This window comes from Populus alba, chromosome 10 (genome assembly GCF_005239225.2).
Source record: "Populus alba chromosome 10, ASM523922v2, whole genome shotgun sequence".
Taxonomy (NCBI): domain Eukaryota; kingdom Viridiplantae; phylum Streptophyta; class Magnoliopsida; order Malpighiales; family Salicaceae; genus Populus; species Populus alba.
The window spans coordinates 15063886-15084695 of record NC_133293.1 but is presented as its reverse complement, the minus strand read 5'-3'; the positions used below and the strand labels follow the sequence as shown (position 1 = coordinate 15084695).

At 35.3% G+C, this 20810-nt stretch overlaps 3 protein-coding genes across 3 annotated transcripts; 1 reads left to right on the top strand and 2 right to left on the bottom strand.

Moving 5' to 3' along the window:
• Positions 1–4106: 4106 nt before the first annotated feature.
• On the bottom strand, positions 4107–5441 carry LOC118046126 (putative ubiquitin-conjugating enzyme E2 38). The gene has a single exon (XM_035054926.2). The coding sequence runs from the start codon at positions 5389–5391 to the stop codon at positions 4297–4299; it is 1095 nt and encodes a 364-aa protein (XP_034910817.1). The 5' UTR covers positions 5392–5441; the 3' UTR covers positions 4107–4296.
• A 1683-nt stretch (positions 5442–7124) lies between these two features.
• Positions 7125–10392, bottom strand: LOC118046139 (probable enoyl-CoA hydratase 1, peroxisomal). Its single transcript, XM_035054940.2, has 3 exons — positions 9775–10392; positions 7953–8235; positions 7125–7325 (listed from the first exon to the last, which is right to left on the bottom strand). The coding sequence occupies exons 1-3, from the start codon at positions 10182–10184 to the stop codon at positions 7224–7226; spliced, it is 795 nt and encodes a 264-aa protein (XP_034910831.1). The 5' UTR covers positions 10185–10392; the 3' UTR covers positions 7125–7223.
• Positions 10393–18962: 8570 nt separating this feature from the next.
• On the top strand, positions 18963–20699 carry LOC118046159 (uncharacterized). The gene is made up of 3 exons (XM_035054955.2): positions 18963–19271; positions 20226–20292; positions 20385–20699. Exons 1-3 carry the CDS (start codon positions 19084–19086, stop codon positions 20463–20465), a joined length of 336 nt encoding a protein of 111 aa, XP_034910846.1. The 5' UTR covers positions 18963–19083; the 3' UTR covers positions 20466–20699.
• Positions 20700–20810: the final 111 nt, after the last annotated feature.

Sequence of the window (20810 nt, the reverse complement as noted above, 5' to 3'; positions counted from 1 at the left end):
TTTAATATATTTATAAATAAAAAATATTTTGAATTGCCACTACTATTACAATCTCAAACATATTCTAAATATTATTTTAGCTGTCGAATTTCACGTCATCATTAACAGACTTATTAATACAAACTCACTTAAAAACTATATTATGAAAAACTAGAAAAACAATAATAAAACTAAATGTAAGACATTAAATTATTAGAATTATACAAGTTCAAATATTTAAAATGGCTTTATCCCTGAATGACCTTGTCTTGGTTAAATTGACTATTTTAAATAGGTTTTGATATTATAGTAGATATTATTTTTTAAAGATTTTTTTTGTTTTTTTTTTAATTATTTTTAATATTAACAAATAAAAATAATTTAAAAAAAAATAAAAATAAAAAACTGCAAAACAGGGTTAGAATGGCGGTACGGAACGCTAGATCGACATTCAAGAATTGCCTGCAAGTAAAAAGTCATCCCGTGTACAAAAAGCTAGCAAGCTCTGTATGCCAGGTCTCTGGCAATCCCTAGAACAACGAAAGATGGTCGCCCGTGGGATGGGATGGGGGCCTATTGGGTGACAATTTGAGTAGCGAAAATGACAAGCAGATTGAAGAGCAGGGGAACATTACCCAAGCAGGTTCATGAGACAGAGAGATTCCATCTTTTTTGTTTGTGCATCATGGATATGGATGGTTTTGGTTCCTAGGAACAGTGCATGTTGCTTACCAAAATGTTGTTGGTAAATAGCAGCCATCTAGGTGATTTCAGTGGTGTTTAAAATTATTTTTTAAAATATTTTTTATTTTTCATATTATTATATTAAAATCATAAAAAAATGTTAATTTAATATTTTTAAAACTAAAAACACTTTTAAAAAATATTTAAAGTAGAAGTTGGCTAATCATGATCTATAAATTACAACATGAAACGTAGCCCGGCTATAAATTACAACATGAATTAACTTTTTAGGAAAAAAAAAGATTTTCTTGTCTTGTTTTGTTTGATTTGTTTGATCTGGTCTTGAAATTTGGTAAAATGGAAGGTAATTCTTCAAGTCCCTGATCAACTTAACTCCTATGTTGTAGCCCTACCCTTGATAGAAGGGAATTTTGGGTCAGCAATTCATCCAGGAAATGAAGAAGAGGTTATTTTGTGTGTTGAGCGTGGCTCTACCAAAGCAAAAGGAAAATCTCTCAATTCTTGTGCATATTTACATTTTGGAGACAACCTTATGATCTCATGAGGGATGTCTTTTCTGCCGTACATGTTCATCTGAGGCTCCTGGAAGAGAACGCTGGTTTATTGCATGGCGTCCAAAGCTTGGCTGAGAATGAATTCCCTCCAATATTTTTTTATCATTGACGATGGTTGGCAAAGGACAAACATGGATCACGAGTCTCCTTCTAAAGACTCGAAAGATCTCACTGGACCCGGGTCCCAAGTGCTTTACAGGCTCTACAGGTTCAAGGAGAATGAAAAGTTCACCAAGAACCAAGCTGGTACCATGCCACGGCCCTGACACACCAACATTTGATCAAGATAAACATGACATTATTGTCAGAGAGATGGGTACTTTAGCTAAGACAAAGGAAAACTAAAACTAGAGGGGCTGATGTTTCAGGCCTCCCCGAGCCAAACCAATCAAGCATTTGAAGAAGAGGGATAGGATAGAGGAGGATTGAAGGCACTAGCGAGTGATTTAATGGTGTATGTTATCAGGTACACCATTTCTTCAATGCTAACCTCTTCAGGTTTTTAAATGTTCTTAAATTCGATAGATCGTGCTCCTTAAAATATTTAACGGACTTTAGTAGGTTGTGCTTATCAAATGTTTTAGAATGATCTCGGCATTGTTCTTTTGGTTTGAATTAACAAGTTCTTGATTGCAACAAAGTGTTTTTTGATTGATTCGTTCTTTAATAAAACATTTTGAGACTGTCAAGTAGTTAATTAGCATGCTGTCCCTTCATAGTTTTATTCTTTCTGAAGCTCTCTGTTAGTGTTTAAATGGGGTTCTGTTTTAAGTTCTTTATAAACACTCATTTAAGTAATCCTGACAAACAATGGTAAAAAACAAATCAGGGTAAAGGGTAACGGAATCTTTTGTTGCATATAGAATCGTGCCATGGTTTTTTCCCTCACGAAGATCATATATATGTTACGTCTAAGTTCGGTTAAAGGAAAAAGCAAAGTTTTAAAAAATTGGCTCTACTTACGTAATAAAATGTTTTGGGAACAGGATCAACAATTTTGGAAACATTAATCTCTTCTCTTGTTGATCCTTGTTTTCATAATCACCAGGTTCTGGAATATGTATCGGAGGACCAAGGTGGCGGAGTTAAGCTGCACACTGTGATGGGTTGAACCAGTCTCCGAATAAGAACTTTGAATGGTCTGGGCTTATTGCAAGCATGGAGCAATTCAATGACTCCTTTCTGGGCACAAGAACATATTTCCATGGGCAGGGTTGGTAAGTTCCAAACCACAGAAGTAATGTTATGATAGCAATGTAGGGTTCTATCTTTTATATGAAACAAATATATATGTTTCCTAGGCTAATATAGACAAGTTCATTTTCGTTTAGGTGATGATTTCTGGTTTGAAGACCAAATGGAGATCCTCTGGGAGTATGTACTGGTACAAGGAGTCCATATGATTCATTTGTGGCGGGGACAATTCATTCAACCTGATTGGGACATGTTCCAATCAGATCATCTCTGTGCTGAGTCTCATGCTCGATCAAGAGCCAGATGCGGTGGTCTTGTTTATGTTACTGACAAAGACGGCCACCGCAATTTTGATCTCCTGAAGAAGCTTGTCCTTCCTGATGGAAACATATCGGATGCCAGAATAATGCCCTTCCGGCCAGAGATCGCCTCTTTGAAAACCCACTCTTTGGTGGCAAGACCCTTCTCAAAATCTGGAACCTGAACAAGGTAATTTGAAACAAAGAGGCAATCTACCAATAGAAGGATACTAGATCATGTATGCTTGTGTTTCACGAACGAGCAACATAATTTCTCAAAGTTTGTTTTTCTCAAAACATAGCTCTTTCTGCTGAATGCCGTATAGTACTGGGGTGGTTGGCGTATTTAACTGCCAAGGAGCTGGATGGTACCCTGAAGAGTAGAGGTGCAAGTCGATGTCCGGGCCTGTGTCATCAGATGGTGTTGAATGGGAGCAGAAAGACTGAGCTATCTACCAATAGAAGGATGCTAGGTCATGTATGCTTGCACGATCTTCAAATAAAACCTCGCTCATTTATGTTTAGTGTTTTTAATGGATGTTTTCTTGAGCTCTTTATAATTTGAGTGTTTGATTTTTTTTTTATGAAAATTTTTATATTTTGTATTAATTTTAAACTTTTTTTTTGTTTAGTTTAAATTTTTATTTTAGTTTAGTTTTGGGATTAAATTTTAATTTTTAATTCAATTTATAATTGAATCCAATATTTTTTAGATCATCAGTTTAGTTTAGTTTTGTTTTGAATAAGTATTTAAAACTTCTAAAAGACTGCTTAGAAAACATTTTTTAAAAATTTATTTTGACAATTTTATAGAGAAGGTTTTTGTTTTTGTCACACAAATTACAATAGAAATAAATAAAAAATTCAAAAAATAATTTTTACTTGTGAAAGAAAAATGCTTTTAGCATTATTTTAGGAAATTCCTATGTTTTTTTTTGTGTTTATTTGAAATTTAGAATGAATTTATAATTTTTTAAAATTTTTTTACTACCAATCAATATTTAAATATTGAGAGGTAGATTAGAAAAATTCCTACATCAGCAAAGTCAGATTAAGAGCGTGTTTAGCAGTGTAGATTGTTTTTCAAATAACTTTTTTGTGCTGAAATATATATCAATGATGTTTTTTTATTTTTTAAAAATTATTTTTAATATCATTACATCAAAACAATCCAAAAGGTATAAACCACATTTAATTTTAATAAAAAAAATAAATTGAAATTTTTAAAAACACAGATTTAACAGCTTTCCAAACTGACTCTAACTAATACAGTGTAAGCATTGCCATGAGAAGAGAGAAAAACACAACACAACACGCAAGGAGAAACAAGAACGCAACAAACACGAAACAAACTCCCGACAAATCGTATCCTTTTACGCAACAACCAGGTTTTAACTTTATTTATCTTCTAATAAAAAAGCTATAATATTTACTTCCATGTTAACAGCACAAGATTCAAAATCTTATAACAGTAGCCATCCTCGTCATCATCAAAAATTGTAAAAATTCTAAAGTAACTTGATAAAGCAAAATAAAAAATCCCGCCGCGGTCCCTTTCACCTCCATCAAGAACCCTTCCCTTTGACCCCACTCTCGCCACTGCTATTCTCCTTCTTTAACCCCAAAACTTTCTTTAGTTTCCCAAAAAACATCCTGACTGTTTTCCTATTAAACGACAGCGTTTTCTTCTCGACCGGCTGCTTTAACTGCTCCAGAAAATCCCCCAAAGAAGCTCCATTTATCTTGAAAGCCGAAACCAACTGTGGATATAGTTGACCCATCAACCCTTTAAATTTCTCTGAGACATGAACAGGCGACGATGATTTACAACTTGAAGATGACCCATCGTTTCTATAAAGCCCAACTCTAACCTGACCATTAATATAGGCATTACAAGCTGATAAGATAACACTTGCCTTCTCTCTAAAATGACTAGCAACAAAACCTTCAAAATTATTTGGTGGCCTACGTGATAAAAACAACATTGTCTTGCAAGACAAGAAAAAAACATTCTCACTATAAGCATTAGATTTCTTCTCCCATATGGCCCGACCCGGTAACACCCCACTACCCGGTTCGTTATAATAAGGTTTCTCATTCAAAACAAGGGCCTGCAAGGAGACCAGGACTTGAAGTACTGTGGATTCACTTGAATTCCATTTCTCTTTTTTTTTACCGGGCCAAGTGTTTAATAGACTTAAGCAAACCCGCCCATTGGCGTATAAATTCGGGTTGATTCTTAACCCGAATGATCTGTAATAAACCAAAGGGGGTTGGACCGGGTAATCCGGTGGGAAAGCAATGTCAAAGAAGTAAAGTCCATCATGGTATGGTGTACCTGCGGCTCCTATGATTACTGCCCTTAAGAGATCGATTCGATTCTCGTACACACGAACGTAGATTGAATCAGGGAGGTGTTTTTCGAGGATTTTCCATTCCTGCATGATCTTCTTGGAAGCCCCGCTTGAGATATTTGTGAAAGAATCTCCCTCACCTTTGGTTTTTTTGCTGCTACTGTTTTTGATGTGAAGGTAGTGGTGGTCTGATGAGTCGGACACGACGTCGAATTGATGAAAAATGTCGATCTCTTGGATCTCACGATTGGTGGTGGTTCGCTGTTGCTGTTGTTGGGGTTCTAGAGAGGGTAAAGAGAGAGCCATTTTGATAAGAAGTGAGGGGGAGAGGTTTTGTGTCTTAAATTGTTTGGTAGAATACGAATAGAATTAATGATGTACTGCGAGGCATTCATTAGTGGGTCCATGATGCGAAATGGAATTTGACCGTGATTTGAGCATCATCGAAAGGAAAGTTCGATTTGTGGGCTAGGCACTATGGCCTCTCTTAAAATATGATTTATATCTTGTTTTTAAAAAGATTTATATTTTTTAAAAATTAATATATTTTTAGTATTTTTAAATTATTTTGATGAGTTAATATTAAAAATAAAAATAAAAATATTATTTTAATATATTTATAAATAAAAAACACTTTAAAAAAATCAAAATCACACTTTTAAAAAAGGTTCTGATCAAATTGTGGGCAGATCCGACTAATCTTATTCTCCATTATTTTCGTTTTTCAAAATAAACAAATAAATGAAATTTCTCCGAAAAAATTAACACTGCAAAACCGATGCAAGTTTAAAAGGGTTTGCACAAAATGCCTTAAATCCTGGGGGGGCTATGTGATGTGGGACCCATCGGGTGCCAAGTGAAAAAGCAGCGATCGAGCAGCAGCTGAGCGTGATGGGTTCCACGAAGGATCCTTAAAGCACACGTGGCTGGTCTGGTTGATTTATGGCACTGCAATCCTATAAATTTTATTACACAAGCTTCCGTTCAATGTATAGTCACTTTCAGCACAAACACGCCAGCTTCCGTTTACTTCTAGTGAAAACACTTAGGATTTGTATAGATCTTATATTTTTAATTTCGTTTTAAAAAATATGCTCTTAATTAAATAAAAAAAACCTTGTAATACGTTACCGAAGGCACCCAGTAGCCCTTGAGCATGAACTCCAAGTAAGATTCACATACAACATCCAAGTTTTATTTTATTCTCGGGAACATCCAAATTTCCCAGAATCCTCACAGAAGAATTCTCTTCATATTTTGCATTGAAAGAGATATGATCGCGACGCTTTGTTCAAGTAGTGAAAGAAATGTGCGATGGTGACTGGTAACTAACCATGTGATAAGGCCTTATCCTTGAAAAAATAGCAATATTCTGTTTACGGAGTGAGAGAGAGCCTCCACTGTGAGTGAGCGTGGGAGCCGTTAAAAAAAGGCTCGCCTAAGAAAACTGCTTGTTCCGTCAAACTATATAACGGGACAGGATGGAGGGTAAGCTAATTCTGACTGGTCTGACCGTCCACGTTACAGAGCAACCATGGATTGATGCTGGAGGAATGTTCCTTATGTGTGAAGTGACGACAACGGACTGTCTTCCTAGTTTTTAATTTATTCGTGTCTTTTTTGAAAGAAAAAAAACAATTGTCAATCGAACTTCCTACTTCCAATCGAGCTCTAATAAGTGTATTTATTAAATCTCTTATTAGAAATATGTGGTGTTACCTTTCTGCCCCCGAGCTTCCTCTTCGAAGAAAATCTCGCTTCAAGCCAATCATCAGAGACACGCAACAATACCTTGGCATTAATCCAAACAAACAGAAGTGTGCCTTATCCTCTTAAATGGTAGTGAATTCTACCAATTGTTGGAGTGAGGGGATAAATTGGCCAAAATGTAAGAGCATAAGGATTTGATTGACCAGATTTATTTTACAGGGATCAATTTGAATAATCGATACAAACATAAGAGCAAATCACTGAATTTAGCTAATACGACATGCACAAATTACTCAATGCAACATACAAGTCCAAACCACCCAATCAGGTTATACATGAAATAATTTTATTGATCTCAGATTTCCCACCTTTAAGGAACAAAACATGTTGGTTTTTAGAATAACAGAACAATTTGGCGATTTAGAAAGTTACAGCTTCGAAGGTTTCTTGGAGCTCCGACCAGCTATGAATTCCTGCATCTTCTGAAACTGGTCCTTGCTCATGCCACTGTAATATGCGTGAGCCCTCTCCTGAAACAAACCATTTTGCAATCAGGGAAAAAAATATTTGTTAGCATAACATAAGGATGTAGTTGATGGTAAAAACAAGCACATTTATGCAAAACCATAACAAAGCGAGTTCGCTGAAACATGAAATTAGGTAAAACATAAGCAAGTAACCAAAAAACAAACAATTCAAGAGAGAAGTAGTATATGTATGCTTATAAAACTTTTGGAAAATCCCTCAGCTAAGAGAAATGAAAGATCTACATTTATGTGACAGAGTACGTACCAAAAAAGAGAGATTGGAGCAAGTTCCATCAAGAAGCAGATGAACAGAAATGACTTTGCTATGGTTACATTTGACTTCTAGTGTGACGCTAGCATATTTCATTAACACTACATCACCTGTAGAATCTCATAAAAGAATACAAGTATATTTTACAACGAGTTAAGGGGGGGCTGTCTTGTAAAGGTCCTCCTCATGTTTCTTTTTCTCCTCATTTTATTCACCTTCTAGTCTAGGAAATTAATAGCAAAGAAAATGGCAGACCGAAAATATATGCAGTCTTAGAACAGCAACCTAAATCGCAAAAATGAAATGCTCCATTGTTTTATCATATGATGCTAGACTCAGAACAGTGAACAAATAACTACCTTTTCTAAAGAAAGAGCATGACCCAGGTCCAACTTCAGGCCATCATTAATAACAGCCTTATATCTCAACACCAAGTCTTGATTATTTTTCACAATGGCCTCTGCAACTTCTTGGGCTTTCCTCAGCACTTCACCTTCTTCCACAACATGGTTAACCAAACCCCACCTCTCAGCTTGCTCTGCAGAAATTGGCATAGCTGTTAGAGATGCTTCGCGTGCCCTGTTGGCCCCTATAATGCGTGAAAGCTTCTGCGAGAGGCCCCATGAAGGAAATATCCCAAACCTTCACAGGCAATTCAAGCAAACATTTTTATTTTTAACACACACTAAAAAGATTGCCCTAGAGGGGACAAGCTAAGAACAAGAACATAAAAGTTAACATTAGATAACATTACACATTAAATTAACATAGCTTTTGTGTGGCACCATGAGCCTATCACTTAAAAGCATTGACTGGCAACAACATAAGACCTTAGATATATAAGCAAGAATGGTGCCATTGAAATGGGAGACGCCGACCATTACACAGGATTTTAAAGAGTTGGGATTATTAAATCGCAGAAGGGCCAACTCCGTGTAGACCATAATTGTTTGATAATGGACTCCATTTTACAATTCAGTTAATGCAGTAGTTGTAACTCAATAAACATGGGAGATGCTATGAGTCGACAAGGGGTGGCCACAGCAACCCCCCCCCCCCAAAAAAAAAAAAAAAAAAAAAAAACTTTAGTGCTCATTATGTGCCCTGACTATAGCACCTCAAAATTATATGGTACCGGCCATTACATAAACGAGAAAAAAAAGAGAGAGAGAAACTGGATGCATTCTCCAAAAATTGAACATAGTTCATTTCTAAGTATGAAGTATCGATTCCCTTGTAAACTAAGTAGATAGAGTCTAGCAAAGTAGCCTAATAACCTAAAAGCAAGTAAGCATGTGTCCAGGCAAAGGTCCAGTTTTCCACGTTTTGCCTCTTATTTCCAAGAATAATCCATGCAATAAGCCAATAGCTAACATACGATTTCTTTCACATGTGATATTAGTCTCTCTTTCTTCTCCATCTCTGTGGCCTGTGGCTGCTTTTTCTTTAAGGTGGTATCATTAAATGTTTTGATAAAAGGGCATTCAGCATTCTCTTTATCTTACCTAGCGTTGAGTCTTTTATAAGTTTTATTTCTCTATTTTTTGTTAGATTTTTTATTATGTATAGAACTTCTTTATCAGTATGGATGTCATGTCTCAGATGAATTATGGATGTGAATTATGAATACAAACTTATCTTTCTATAAAAAAATTTCTCCGCTTGTACAAGATTAAAAAGTTTATTATTTGAATGGAAAACCTTGTTTTATCTGAAAAAAAATATATAAATAAATCAAAATTATATGAAATGAAGGGTGGGGGGGCGCTCCAAACTCGGCAGCTGCAGTAAACGAATCGGATGGTAATTGCCAAGGATGAAACCTAAGTCATTCATAAGGGATTAAGATAGGAGATTGTAATTCTAAAGAAAAAGAAAAGAAAAGATAGGAAGGTGTAGTCCAAGATAAAATGAGCCCCTCGATGTTAAACAAGAATTGCACGGAACATTTAACAGATTAAAAGTGAATTAAATCACAAATTCCACCAAAAAAGTGAATACCTTCTATATCCCAAAAAAACATTCAACTGTTGCTCATTCAAGCTAAGCAGATTCTACTATGAACACTAGAATAGCTCTTTCTTTCAAGCTCCTAAACCGTTTTACCATATTCATCGAAGTGTGAAACCAAAATACAAGCACGCACAACTTTACCTTAACGGCATATAAAATACAACGAACCTGGAATGAGTATCCATAAACTTAGCTCCTTTAGCAGCAATCAAAATATCACAAGCAAGTGCAATTTCAAACCCAGCAGTAACTGCAAACCCATTAATGGCTCCAATAATGGGCTTTTTGCACAGCTCCATTTGGGCAACCGTGTTGGTCTCAACATCCTTCACATCCCCTTTAAACACCTCCTCCGCGGCAGTCAGATCCACACCCGAACAAAAAGCCCGACCCGACCCAGTTAAAATGATGACCCGAACTGATTCGTCCTTACCCAAGGCATTGATTTGATGGGCTAAACGCACCATCATAGGCCTCGTCAAGGAGTTTAGCGATTTGGGTCGGTTTATTGTGATCGTCGCGATGCCGTTTCGGTCTCGAGTGACCAGGATGAGGTTTTCGATTCGGGTTTGATCCATTTTCAAGTCGGAGAAGTGAACGTTACTCGTCTTTCGGTGGCTTGATTGATCTGAATGACGTTTTTGTTGAGGTTTTGTTGTTTATTGGTTTGCGTGTAAGAAAGCTTAGTGGATAGGATCAGGATCAACGTCTTGACTCTGCCTTGATAAGTGCTCTAACCAGTGCTGGGCGCCGCCAACCACCGCCGTATAAGGCAAATCTTAAATTGCTAAAATTGGAGTCTTCTATTTTGATTCTTTAATAGAAAATATTAAATTTTCTGAAAAAACGACGTTGTTTATGAAAAAAAAAGGACGTGCAATTTGATATCTAGGGATAAAATTGTAATTGTGAGAGAGCAAATTTAAATTTTACCGTGTAATATAAAGTTACAGTGCGAAGTAATCATCATAGTCGTAATGTGCATTGAACATGACAGAGAATTGGTCACATGGTTAATTTTTGACTTACCTAGAAAAATTAGCGGTGAGTGTACGAGTGTTGTGAAGTTGTCAATATTGTCGTTTGTTGTTTAATTTAGAAATATTTAAAAAAAAATTGAAATTTTTTTCTCAGACTATGTTTTTATAATTTTAAATAGTTTTGATATATAGAAGTGAAAAATAAATTTTAAAAAATAAAAAATATTTTAAAAAACAATTCCTACCCAATCCAAAACACTAATTTAATTTTTTAACTATTTTTGCAATACATCATAAATGGATTATTTCAATGTTATTGGAGATAGAATATAATACTTTAGTTTTAGGTGTTTTTATTTTTTAATTAAACTTGATGTCAGATCAGCTTTACGCGCCCTTCGAACTACTCTACAGGCCTTGAAGTTAACCACTATATAAACTTTTGGTGGCCTTGAGGTTTGCAAAATTCAAACTAGTAACTTTTAGGGAGCTAATATATAACTTAACTAGTTAAGCTATTGCTATCAAAAAATTTTAGGTATTTATTTAGAAAAGAGAGAGAGAGATATTTTAATTTTACAAAATGCATGCAACAAAAATTAAGATTTGAAATAGAATTTCAGACTCAAAGTGGTATAGAATGTGTTATAGCTTGCCCTTCTGCTCTGCTTTGGGACGGGTGTCTGTTTGCGTCCATGTAAAAAGGCAACTACCTCTCAAAAAGGCAGGATCGAAAGCCAACTAGCACTTATCTCTATGCCTGACAATGCTCGCACCAAGGGGTTATGCCTGTATAGACCTCCAGGAATTGGTAATTCCGCGATGAGCATTTTTAACCCATAATGCATTATTGTTATTCCACGTAGCACTAATTCTTTTAAAGTTATTTAACTGTGGAAGCAATGATGTTCCAGAGGCAAAGGGTCACCCCAGCTATAATCAGTGAATTCATCTCAGTTAGATAACACCGTCAATGGGCAAAGTCTGTGAAATCCCCACTTTCGCACAACTAACAAATTTAGAACATGGATTTTGAGTGCTTTCTAAACCGAGAATAAAGATTAACTAAAAGATAAAGAATTTGCTGGTAAAAACACCATCTACGAGGCTATGTAGCTTGAAGAGTTTAGAAAAAAAAACTCCTTTTTTGTATAATTCTTTTTGGACTTGAAAATAGCAGTTTGAGGGGCAATAAATTTCTCTTTATTCAAATAAAACTGATGGACATTCCTTTTCACAATCATTACAAACACTCAGCATCACATTGTGGAATTCTCGTCATTAATTTATGTGAACAATTCAAGAATTCAGAATTTGTTTTTGCATTTTCGAAGATGGCAGCAAGCATAGTTCGCATTTTCGAAGCCTGTGAAACAAAAATGAATAATAAGTCAATTATAATCATGCAGAACTTTAAGCATTCCCAGTATGAACATAATGTACTGCAACAAACACGCACCATATAGTATACATATCAGCGTAGATATATCTTGATCCTGAAAGATTTGCGGTAAGCTCTTCAATTTTTTGTTGTAAGACTGAGCTAACTGATTCAGAGAAGGACACAGCCATCAATAAATGAATTTACTGCTTGAAAAGCTTGCTAAGATCTTCCAGGATCAAAACATATCTATGCACAAATTAATATACATTTACGATACCTTTTTAATAAACGGGAAAAGGAATGGCCATCTTTTTATCTGAATTAGAAGAAAATCATTCTCTCTCAAACAGACAACTGATCAAATTAAATCCACCTAATGCATATGGAGTCCTCTGCTAAGCTGCTTAAGCATTCATGTATAAATATGAGCCTTGATTAATATCATTTCTTGTGTTCAAAATTTGCATGATAATATTCTTTATGCAATCTATTAATCTGATGTGAATAAATCAATGCTTGCTTCATGAATTATAACAGAAGTCTTTACCAGGCAGAATACAAGTGCCATGGACCAGGAGCCGATTCTGAAAACCACGCCCCTTGGTCGAAACAACTTACTGAAGAAGAAGCTAGAAGTTTCATGTCCGTTGATTTCATTAATGGCAAAGAATGGCTCCCAGTTTGGCAGAATTATTAGATTGTTGGCGATTAGGAACACAGATGCCACTGTAATAATACTGTTGATTCCAGAGCTGGCATTCTCCAGTCTAGTGAACTTGCATGTAATACGCTGTCGGTATCATGGGGAATCTACGTACCAAAATCTCTAGCTAGGTTTTCATATCTAGCTCAGCCTCTAGGTCTAGTACACTTACCTGAATCAGGCGATGACCTTGATTTGCTGTGCCAAGTCACATGAAAGAAGCTAATGTTATAATGATGCATTTCAACCTTTCCGGTATATGTTCAGATCATTCGCTTTTCTAGCTTCTTGTTTATAATTTCGATTCTACTTCCAAGAGAATTTCCGCTTGCATAAAGCGATGCGGATAATTTCAATTTCTTCCTCTTGTAAAGGATTGAATGTGTGTGCGTGTAAGAAAATGATGCAGGATAATACAAGCTCTCTTTATTCGTTCGTGTTGAGATCTTCATTACTAGGTTACAACATGATAAAACTATTGATACATACGATTGCAAATATCCCATGCACAAGCATATGACGTTACAAGATCGCTTAATTTAGGAATTATTAATGCCCGCCACCAAAACCTCCTCCTCCACCTTTGCCTCCTCCAAATCCACTGCCACCTCCGGCTCCTCCACCAAATCCTCCTCCTGCACCACCACCACCTCCAGCTCCACCTCCAATGCCTCCACCACCACCCTTGCCACCTCCAAAGCCGCCTCCAACTCCCCCACCTACACCGCCACTGGCACCACCACCTCCTCCAGCTCCACCTCCGAAGCCACCACCAGATCCCCCACCTACACCACCCCCAATGCCCCCACCTTTTCCACCTCCAATGCCTCCACCACCACCCTTGCCTCCTCCGAAGCCACCGCCAGCACCACCCCCAATGCCTCCACCTTTGCCACCTCCAATGCCGCCGCCGCCGCCACCCTTGCCTCCTCCTAAGCCACCGCCAGCACCACCTCCTCCTCCAACACCGCCACCTATTCCTCCACCTTTTCCTCCTCCGAGACCACCACCAGAACCCCCACCTACACCACCCCCTATGCCCCCACCTTTGCCACCTCCAATACCTCCACCTCCACCCTTGCCTCCTCCGAAGCCACCGCCAGCACCACCCCCTCCTCCAACACCGCCACCTATTCCTCCACCTTTGCCTCCTCCGAGGCCACCACCACCACCAAAGCCTCCACCTCCTCCAGCACCACCTCCTAAGCCATCTTTTTCTATTTTTCTACACTCTGCTAACCCCAACACTAACACAAACACCACAGCTAAAACGCCAGCATATTTGCTTGAAAATCTCCCCATCTTTCAAATTTCTCGAGGAGGGAATGTATTGCTTGGTTATGAAAAGATCACCAGTAGGGCGAGCTTATTTATACTGAAGACCGGCTAATAGTAAAGCATTAATGACGCAGTTCGATTAAATCAAGATTTATTTCTTTCTATCAATATATCAGCATTATACACGGACTCTAGGGATTGCTGTTTTAAAGAAATGGCGCAAAAATTCAACTCTCTTTCAGCATGGCACTTATTGGCCGGTAAGCTCATTAAGATGCTGTCCTTGAGCTCTCAACTACTCCCCTATTGTGCAAGTACCTGTCTTTCACTCACCGCCCCTTCTATCTTCGCGCGCGCGCGCGCACAACGAATTACGAAGGTTTGGATTCGTCTAGCAATAAAACCACGGGGTAATTCTGATATATATATATATATTCAGAAGGCGTACCAGGCCGGCTTTACATGAAAATTATAAAGAAAGCTAAATGCGGGATTTTCGTTGTAGTTTTAGATATAAAATACTGTAAATTGTGGTAGTAAAAGGATACTGTATAATTAAGAAGATCGTAATGGATGTTTTAGTATTTTTATGTTATCTTTTTTATTTTATTTTTCAAAAAAATATTGGCACGTGTTCTACACGTCTCTACAAGTAGACAATACCTACGTTATTAAAGAAATGTGTGACCTTCCAGTGGTCAAATCTGGCTATGCACTGTCTAGATAAATATGCAAGTCTCTTCTACATGGGGTGTCGCGTGTAAAGTTATCATGGTTAGATTACCGTTAATGATTAATTATTTGTGTTTTTTCTTTAATTTCTTTCTCCTAACAACTAAAGTATACAATTATTCTATATTTGTTTGTTGTTTGCTTGAGTCTAGTTTGGCAGTAAAACTCAAGACTCTTGTCGTTTGGATCTGGTATTGCCGGCAGACTCAAGTCATTCTAGCATAATTATTAGACTCAAAAGGCTTAAAATATTTTTAATACTATCAATATTTTGTATATATTTAAAAAAAGTATTAACTTATATATTCACAGTCAGTATTTTTTATGCGTGGCTTCTTTAATTTCTTTTAATTAGAGCTGTTAGGGTAAATTAACATATATAGATGGTAAAATATACACATCATCGATCTAACTTCTCTCATTCAGGTTAGTTCAGGTCATAAGATTGCATTCCCTCGTGGATTTTTATAGTCCTAGATTCCATGGCTTGGATCTTTGACATGACCGTGCATGGATGTAATCTTGATTTTAGAAGTGCACAGATTAAAATCATCATAGAATGACTTGTTCATTGGTTGGAAAATGAGATAAATTTCTCTACAACTGGTGTGGATCCGAATTCGATCTCGTCATTAAAAAATATTGTTCGAAGAATATATACAGTATGACCGTCAAGATATGATCTTCGTAGTATTTATGACATAGCTGACTTTTTACTTAAAAATGTCAGATAACGCAGCGGCAAATAGGCTGGTGAGGATCATTTGACTTTATTTAAATAACTAGTACTACCGACAGTACTGGGCTGTTTAAAAAATAATAATTTAAAAAACAACCGACTCGCCATTATCATCTATATACCCAGCTGGACTGGGTCCCCGGCCGACCAGCTCCTCCCCTACGGACGTGCACCCTCCTCCCCGGTGATTATCTTCTTCCAGCTTGTTTCTTCTTTGTGGCTACTATGATCTTTAAAGCTACAAGTTTACTGGGAACCAAATTATGATCAAGTGCTTTAACTATACTTCGAAATACTTGTGAATAGATTCAGAGTATTGTTTATGTACTTCACATGCACAATGGTGACGAGAGTCCGAATAAAAGAAATTGTCTAATTCAAAAACTCGTGAGATATTAATAGTAATTTTACGTTTTTTCAACATGTATTTTTGAGAAAAAGTTACGGTATACTTAATTTTTAATTTAATTATAAATGATAAGGATAATAAAATCCAAACATATAAGGGTTTGATTATTAAGATTCCAAGACTTATTTATTTTATTATTAATGTAATTGTCTGAATTAGATTACTCGTATCTCGACTGATTCCACGAATCTTAAAGTTAACAATTATATATATTTTTAGTGACTCTAAAATTTATGAGACTCGAACCGGTAATTTTAAAAACAAACTCAAAACTAACTAATTAATATATATCCCTTAAAATTATTTATTAATTAACTACCTCAGCGAATAAGTTTTTGAATGGGATATTGAAAATGGTTTAATATTATTTTTATAGCAACTTGAATGATTATCAAACCTCAACTGCCTCTTAAATTTAAGTTTTATTAATTCATTCTAAAGATTTTATTTTTAATTAAAATTTAATTATTCATTATGTACGAGTATCTTCGCTGAAAATCCATGACATGATGAATGATCAAGGCCAATAACTCGCAACTGAGGAGTCAATATATTTATATTTTACTAAATATACGGTTAAATGGTACCCTTCAATAAATCTATCGGTACGGACTGCCACGTGGTGCAGATCCAGGTAACTCTTTCATGTGGGCTTGGATGTATAAATACTCACCTCGATTTCTTCTGTGCTCAGTGGTCAACAGAGGGCTTACTGCAGCGGTGCAGCCCATGTAGTTATAGTGCAAATCCGGGTAAAAGTATGATTTATTGAAGCATGAATTTAGCCCGTGTAATTCTATTTATTTACATCTTGGTCATGAATTTTTTTTTCCTTCGTATTTCAGGTTTTAATATGGCAAAAGTTGACTTTGGTCCTTGGTTTTTTTGAAGGAGTTCAATTTGGCCCCTGATCATATAACAAAACACAACACAACAATTAAAAAAAAAAAAATGAAGGGAAAGGGAAAACCACTTCACGTATAGCTCATATTACTATTTACCATGACAATTTAATTATCATTTTGCTATTCCTAGAAAAAACACAAATGTATGGAGATAGGGATATTTTAGTATTTTCATACTATATACTAGTTATTAAAGATTCACCAAAAGTATCTGTGTCTTTTATAATTTTTAAAGCACAATAAAATATCTCAACTACTCTCAAAGTCATTCTTTTTTAATGATAGATAAGGGTTTTTTTGTTTTTTTATTTTGTTACAGGATGAAATGACAACTCCACCCTAAAAATCAAAGAAATTAAAAACATGCATCTATATGGCCTTAGGTATTTCCTTTTTTTTTTTTTTTGCATTTTTAGACGCAATGAAACTCGTTGAGTAACCTACCATCTCAGTAAACGATTTTTACCATCGGAGATTTGGCAAAGCATGTTTGTAGTGTAGCTGTAATTGGGGCAAAGCATCTTCTGGATTTTTAAGTGGCTTTGCTCCCCCATTCTACCATCTTAGCAAAGGATTTTTTTGTTGTTACTAGTTTTATGGAGGGTAATTTAATTTTTTTTACATAGATTAAATGTTATTTTAGTTTAAAAAATTGTAGGCATATGAAAGGCACCCGTATTCTTTAGACGCCACGTGCAACATCTCTATAAAGCAAAAAAATCCATTTTCATTGTGCCTACGAAGCAACATCATGTCCTCTTTTTGGTACAATGCGTGTTGATGGTGTTGGGGAGGTTTGTCATTGGACTTTATTTTTATCTTTTTCTTTTCTCTTTCCTTCCACATAAATCAAAAAATGATAATTTTTGTTGTTGGTACAACTTCAATCCTTGTTTTTTTTTTTTATTTTTAATTTTTGTTCTCGGCTGTTTTGTTAAGGTTTTATTTGTTTTTAATTTAACATCTAATTCTATTTTATCATATATGTTATGTCAATTTGGTTCTTAATTTTTTTTTGCTTGGCTTTTTTGAAAAAGTTTTATTGGTTTTCAATTTCATAAACCAATATAAAATTATGATATATTATGTTTTCTAATTTTATCCTCATTCTTTTTATTTTTTATCGTTTTGTTATAATTATTTTTCTTTTCAATGTCACCCTCCAACAAAATACTTGTAGTTGCCCTCTATTATTTTTTTATTTCTATCTTTATTATTTTAATTTATATTTTTTTGTTCTTGATCTTTTTATGTGATTTATTTTTTTATTTTATCTTTCAATAATTATTTATTGATAATTATGGTTTTTTCATGCAAGGTGCTTTCAATCTAACAACCCAGGTCACGATTTTAAAAAGTTAACAAGGGCTAATATTATTTTTTTATTTCATCATTCAACATTTTTTTTTTTGAAAAATGGATTTGTGGTTTTTTTTTACTTCTTTTATAATATGTCATTTTAACCTCATGACCTAGAACACGGTTTTAGCGAGTACTCCTAGGCTGACTCAACCCTTGTCGCACAAATTATATGTCCATCATGCTAATCCTAGTTTATCCAGATCCTTATTTGTTCATTTTTTACCCAATCCCATCGTTCTATATTTAATTCATTAAAAATTAAACTATATCATTTTTTACCATGGGAAAAAAGGCTTGTTTTTCAAGTTATGGTGATTTTTTTTTCAATTTACTGTTTTTTTTAATCAAATGGTTAAAATGAAAACATCTTAATTGAATAATCATGACAATAACTCCAGTCATAAAATTTTATTCCTGCTTTAAAATATGTTTATGACACCTAAATACTATTTTTTTTTACAAAATAATAATGCATAGTCCCATAACATAAATTTTTATTTATTTATTACTAATACTACTAATATTATTATTAACAACAAATAAAAAATCTTAATCCTTGAATGATAGCCCAAACATACTCGTCACAAATAAAAAAAAATAATAAAAAAACAACATCATATTCAATAGCCTCCAATTGATAGAATATTGAAGGAGTGCGGTGGGTTTTTTTTTTTAATGTATTTTTAAAATATAATTAATTTAAAAATATTAAATTGATATATTTTTATGACTTGTAAAAAGTAAAATTAAGATTTTTTTTTTAAAATAACATTTTAATGTATTAAAAAAAATTCTCTTTTAAAAAACACCAACTTGCGGGGCTGGAAGGTGGTCGGGTCAGGTGAGGGCTGCTTTAGTCCTTTCCTAACTTTAACCTCGTCCCTATTCGAGAATAGAAAAACAAACAGTCCTGGGGTGAGGCAATCTAGGGTTTTAGTAGCTAAAAAAATTAAGTAGAAGAAGCAAAAGCTTGAAAATTGAAAAAATGGAAGGTGGGGACGAAGGAGGAATAGATAGAGTAGTCGATTCGAAAGATTTACAGCAACAAAGCAAAGCACTTGATAAACTCACTGACCGTGTTGAAGATCGCCAACTTGATTCTACCCGTGTTCAGGAAGCTATGGCTTCCATTGCTTCTTCTGCTGAAGCTGATGCCAATGCTATGAGATTGAGGTACCCGATTTTATTTTATTGTAACTGCAGACTTAATATCTTGATTATTAGAGCATTTAATAGTCGATGGTCTTATTAAGAGACTTTGCCTGTACGTGGATTATTTCTTTTCTTGATCTACTGAGAATATTCTGTTGTAATTTGAAGCTAAGTTTCATTTTATTCGGGGGAGGGGGTTTGGCTAAATAATTTAGAGCAGTAGCTTGTTCTCTAGTTATTATTAAATCAAATGTTCTGGACTTGCTCACCACAAATGGATATGTTTTACTGAACGTGACATGATTTATGATATTTACATAATAATGCAAACAGATTATTTGAGCCTAGTCGGGTTTCTTAATGATGTTCAGCCCTGGTTTAATTTTATTCAGGTGGATACGATGTGTTAATGCTTCGTTTTGAAGTTTAAATGAGAGTTATAGAGTAATCAAAAGGATAGGGGGAGAGAGAACTCTTAGTTATGTCAAATCTTTAACGGGTATTTCTTAGCAAATATTTAGTAAGACTTTGTCTTGAAAGACTGAAACTTCAATGGGTTCATCATAGTTTGATGACATCGGAGACCATCCTGTGATGTACTGGTTTGTGTATTACATTGAACATATCAGTATCCAATATAAATGTGTTTTGAGTTCCTGTATAGGATAAATACTTCCACATAGCACTTGTTCAACAACTTTTATTTATTCTTTTAAGTCATTTCGTTTACACACAGATGTGAGTCTTTTTTCTCCCTCTGAGCTGGTATTTCAGATCTCTCGATTGCAGAATTCTGTGCCTTGCTCAGAAGTTCAATCATGCAATATTTCACATGTAAAGCAGTAGGCACTGCTGCATAACTATTTTCTTGGAAATTTATTCCCGTCTTTTTGTATGTCTTCATTTTTCTTGGGCTGTTACCTATTGAATGTCTTTTTCTTTTCAACTAAACATTATTCTTGTTCTGCTTGACAGGGAGAAAGAACTGGCTGCTGTGAAGATCAACGCAGCTGATGTTGACATAATTGCAAATGAATTAGAGGTTACTTTCCTAGTATTTTTCCATTTGCATTAACGGATTTCAATTTGCATCTGCCAGTGGCTTATAGCATTTTTCTTTGATGTCGACACCAGTTGGACAAGAAGGTAGCAGAGAGAACCTTACGAGAGCACAAAGGCGATGCTGTTGCTGCTATTCGACATCTTCTTCACTAGAAACACGTTGGGAATGCCGGGGGCTTAAAATTTTCTGAGAACGAGCTACATGAAGAATTCTTTTCGAATGCCAATGTGGAAGTTAATTTTTCTTTTTTTCCTTTCCATTTGCATAAAATGTTTGGAGTTGATGGTCTCTGTAAACATGCTTGCTATGCGTTTCAAAAACTGTATCCAGGAAATCAGCGATTCCCAACTACATAGATTTATATCCTTGCCTAACATTTTTTTCAATTCCTGTGATCAATAATCCACCATACATGGGAACTTCGAGGAAGAACTATTGCTCATCACATGTGTTCGGTAACGCTGAAGATGATTTTAAATTGAAAATGCATTGTTTTA

What these genes read in the sequence shown, in the direction of transcription:
- LOC118046126 (XM_035054926.2), bottom strand. Translation starts at nt 5,391, where the DNA reads ATGGCTCTCTCTTTACCCTCTCTAGAACCCCAACAACAGCAACAGCGA.
- LOC118046139 (XM_035054940.2), bottom strand. Translation starts at nt 10,184, where the DNA reads ATGGATCAAACCCGAATCGAAAACCTCATCCTGGTCACTCGAGACCGA. An exon ending in TTTATGGATACTCATTCCAG is followed by an intron (nt 8,236 to 9,774) that starts GTTCGTTGTATT and finishes TTGCCTGTGAAG; the next exon opens with GTTTGGGATATTTCCTTCAT. An exon ending in ATGCTCTTTCTTTAGAAAAG is followed by an intron (nt 7,326 to 7,952) that starts GTAGTTATTTGT and finishes GGTTTGTTTCAG; the next exon opens with GAGAGGGCTCACGCATATTA.
- LOC118046159 (XM_035054955.2), top strand. Translation starts at nt 19,084, where the DNA reads ATGGAAGGTGGGGACGAAGGAGGAATAGATAGAGTAGTCGATTCGAAA. An exon ending in GCCAATGCTATGAGATTGAG is followed by an intron (nt 19,272 to 20,225) that starts GTACCCGATTTT and finishes TCTGCTTGACAG; the next exon opens with GGAGAAAGAACTGGCTGCTG. An exon ending in TAATTGCAAATGAATTAGAG is followed by an intron (nt 20,293 to 20,384) that starts GTTACTTTCCTA and finishes TGTCGACACCAG; the next exon opens with TTGGACAAGAAGGTAGCAGA.